Consider the following 4227-nt stretch of genomic DNA (forward strand, 5'->3'; position numbering starts at 1 on the left):
GACCCAGGGGTTTTAGCCAACTATAGACTGATTTCTAAACTCCCCTTCCTTCTCTAATTCTGGAGAAAGTATTCGCCAAACAGTGTTTGTGACTTTCTACATAACAATAGTTTATTTGAGGATTTTTCAGTCAGCGGATTAGAGTTCATCACAGCACAGACGACAGCTCTCTGGTTAAAGTTAGTAATTGACCTGTTGATTGCTTCTGACAATGGACTTGTACTTGTATTATTAGATCTTAGTGCTGCATTGACACCATTGACAATAATATTCTTTTTTACAGAGACTTGAGCATCTAATTGGCATTACAGGAACCGCACTAAGCTGGTTTAAAGTCATCACTTATCAGATCGTTTCGCGAGTTTGTACATGTTAATCGATGAATGTTCAATATAATACTACCGTTAGTCATGGAGTTCCACAAAGGTTCTGTACTTGGACCAACTACTACTGTACGCTCTTATATCATGCTCCCCTTTAGGCAACATTATTAGGAATCACTCCCATTTAACTTTCCATTGTGCTATGCTAAGATACAATACGGCAGTTTTATTCTATCGAGTTCAAACGCCCGATGCAAATTAATCAATTATCGCTAAATTTACAAACATGTCTTAAGGACATAAATACCTGGATGAGCTGCAAACTTTCTGATGGCTTAAACTCCTGAAAAAAACCTTAAATTCTCTGTACTTGGAACCTCAAACACTCTTAGAGAATCACTGGTCTAAAGATATAGCTAACTCTCTAGACTGGCATTACCTTTGGCCTCAAATAGCACCGACTGTCAGGGGAATTCTTGGAGTTTATCTTTGTGACTCCAGGATTTGTCCTTTTAATTCCCACATAAAGCAGATCCTCTAGGACTGCCTTTTTCCCATTTTAACGTAATATTTAGCAAAAATCAGCACACATCCTAATCACAGACAGATGCGCATCAAAAAACTAATCCATGCATTTGTCACTTCTTAGGGCTGGATACTGGCAACTCTTTATCAATCAGGTTGCCCTAATAAGTTCCATTAAGACGCTCCAATTAAATTCAAAATGCTTGCAGCACGAGTACGTGACAGGAACTAGAAAAGAGATCACATTCTTCTCCCTGTACTAGCTTCTCCTGCACTGGCTCCCTGCTAAAATTTAGACATAGCCAATCCCTTAAAATACTCTCGCTCCAACCTATAAAGCTCTTCATGGTCAGGGTGCCCCTTCATACTCTTGAAGAGCTCACTAGTACCCTATTTACCCCCCCCACTGAGAACACACTGCGTTCTCTGGAATGCAGGGCTACTTGGTGGTTCTTATAGTCTTCAAAAAGTAGACACAGGAAGCCAGAGCCCTTCCAGTTTAGCCAAGCGTATTCTCTCTTTGTGGCAACGCAGCTTCCCAGTATGTTGTGTTCTGCGAGGCAGACACCCTCAAATCCACATTTAAGAGTAGGCTTACAGACGCGTTCAACTATTTTGATAAAGCTTATAGTTAAGGCGGATGGTTAAAGGACTCACGCCTTAGTTATCGCTGGCTATAAGGCCCTAGACTTATCGGGGGCATCTCCCATGGTGGCACTGGAGCTCCTCTCTTCCTCCTCTCTCCTCTTTCTGCAGCTCACGTCACTGTCGCCATTAAATGGCATGTTACCTAAACTTCACTTCTTCCCGCGAGTTCTTGCTGCTTTACTCATCTTCGCCAGGTTCTCATGCTACAATTTTAACAGGGAGGCCAGTGCAGAGAAAGCTAGTACGAGGAGATGATGTTGATCTCTTTTCCTCCCTAGTTCCTGTCAGTAAGTCGTGTGATTTGCAGCGTTCTGAATATAACTGAAGCGTACTTAATCGGACTTATTGGCAGCGACTGAGTAAAATAAAAGGAGTTGGCAGTAAGTCCCAAGCGCTAGAAGTAACCAGGTGTCTAATGTATTTGGTAATATTAAGTATGATGAAAAAAGGCAAGTCCTGGAGGTTTGCTATTATGATGGCGAACTTAAATGACATGTCCTTGAATTCACAAGGATAACTCCAGAATTCCTGACAGTCCGGTGGCTAGGAGGCCAAGGTAAAATGCCATCCCAGGGCCAGGGGGTCATCCAACTACATTTGTCCCAAGTGCCAGAATTATATCTCTGCATGACATTTGTGAGGGCCAGATGCTATATTAGGAAATAAAAATTGGGTAAAATAAAATTTTACTTTTACACATAGCAAGTAAATATGTACATTATTTCATATACCAATTTCGCATTCCAAACAATGTATGTTATTTTTTAGCCTTTTGTCCCAGTGTTAATAGGACTCACATCATTAATCCTGTACTGCAGCAAGCCAGTTTCTGGGGGTAAGATAGGGATAGCGATATTTTAAGGCTTCATATTTTGTGAGGCCGCTGTCAACAACAAACACGAATGCTCATGCCGCCACATCACTGTCACTATGCAGTCAAAAATCAACAATCAAATCAAAACTCAAGTTATATCTTGTATATTGCCCTTTACAATACGCGAGCAAAGCGCTAACCAAAATAAGCTCCTAACAACAAACACCATAAAACAACGCAAAACTAATAAACAAAATACAGAAATACCGAATACAACACTAATTCACACGAAGCACAACAATAAGAAAGGGAGACAAAGACACGCAAGAAGGAAAACCTAAGACGACACCATATGCACTGCCTATCGAATTAAAAAGCTGAAATTCACAGTATGTGAGAGCAAAAAAAAAACAACAAACAAACAATCAACACGCGACCCAAAAACTAGTCAGAAGAGCGACAAGTTTAATCTCACCGACAAAGTCTGGAGCACCAAGCGAACTGGCAACAAAAGAACGAACAATCGCCACCCACAACTGTTTATATAACCATAGAAACCGATACTGAATAAAAGGGACACAACAGCACGAAAGCACCTACATACAGCAAGCTGACCCGCAAGGAAAAAGCGCAGCTCTGCACAATTAGCGAAAAGATAAAATATTCTCAGACAAGTAAGAGGGAGACAAAGCAAAAACATTAATTTGGCCGCTTAACACAAAAAAAACAGCCGGCAGTTTAACAAATCAATTCTACAAAACAGACATATGCGAAAGCCAAGATCGGAAGCTCGACTACGAACAAGACATGCACGAAAAGTAAATGTGTTCAACAGTAACAAAAAAAAAACAAAACCTGGCAAAGAGCTTCGTATCAAAAATCGGGCAAGCGATTACTCACAAAGTTGGAGAAAACGGAAATTGCAATAGAACCAGACTCAGAACGAAAGCAACCGATCCTATTAAGAGACCAATAAGTCATGCAAGTAGTCCAGTCTTTAGAACTGATAACATGGATTGGCCTATACTCAAGAAGAACCGAGGTTTGACATGATCATGAGTGTCGTATTTGGACCAGCAGTACACTGCAATGGGCTACCAGCTGGGCTACCCGCTGCCATTCAACGCTCACAGGGTCAAAGGTTACAGAGGTCCCAGGGCTGTGGATTTCCACATCATGGGCAATCACATGAGATTTAATAAGCTGGAGGTGAGATATTGAGAAGAGGAGAGGAGAAAATAAAATGACATAGATAAATGATGATAATAGGATATCCTGTAGTGATTGTACTATAAAGTTAGGAAGTGTATTTGCTTGGTGAGTGTTTGAACTGATTAGATTTTAGTGGTCAGAGGTGACCTTATAAAACACGTTTTTGTCATAAACACACAGTTGTGGTCCAAAGTTTACATACACTTGTAAAGAACATAATGTCATGGCCGTCTTGAGTTTCCAATAATTTCTACAACTCTTATTTTTCTGTGATAGAGTGATTGGAACACATATTTTGTCACAAAAAACATTCATGAAGTTTGGTTCTTTTATGAATTTATTATGGGTCTACTGAAAATGTGACCAAATCTGCTGGGTCAAAAATATACATACAGCCTGTGTAAATATTTGGTTACATGTCCCTTGGCCATTTTCACTTCAATTAGGTGCTTTTGGTAGCCATCCACAAGCTTCTGGTTGAATCTTTGACCACTCCTCTTGACAGAATCGGTGCAGTTCAGCTAAATTTTTTGGCTTTCTGACATGGACTTGTTTCTTCAGCATTGTCCACATGTTCTCGATGGGGTTTAAGTCAGGACTTTGGGAAGGCCATTCTAAAACCTTAATTCTAGCCTGATTTAGCCATTACCACTTTTGATGTGTGTTTGGGGTCATTGTCCTGTTGGAACACCCAACTGCGCCCAA

The 4227-nt window shown here is 40.5% G+C and overlaps 1 protein-coding gene across 1 annotated transcript in view; it reads right to left on the reverse strand.

Moving 5' to 3' along the window:
- The window catches only part of LOC118326990 (signal-induced proliferation-associated 1-like protein 2), a gene marked incomplete at its 3' end in the record, with an annotated part of 8036 nt that extends 3941 nt beyond the window's left edge, over positions 1 to 4095 (reverse strand). Inside the window, 2 exon segments of the mRNA XM_035660155.1 lie at positions 3409 to 3513; positions 4066 to 4095. Of these exon segments, the coding sequence (XP_035516048.1) occupies positions 3409 to 3513; positions 4066 to 4095 (135 nt within the window).
- Positions 4096 to 4227: the final 132 nt, after the last annotated feature.

This window comes from Morone saxatilis, unplaced genomic scaffold (genome assembly GCF_004916995.1).
Source record: "Morone saxatilis isolate NCDOM2014 unplaced genomic scaffold, NCSU_SB_2.0 Contig17, whole genome shotgun sequence".
Taxonomy (NCBI): Eukaryota; Metazoa; Chordata; class Actinopteri; family Moronidae; genus Morone; species Morone saxatilis.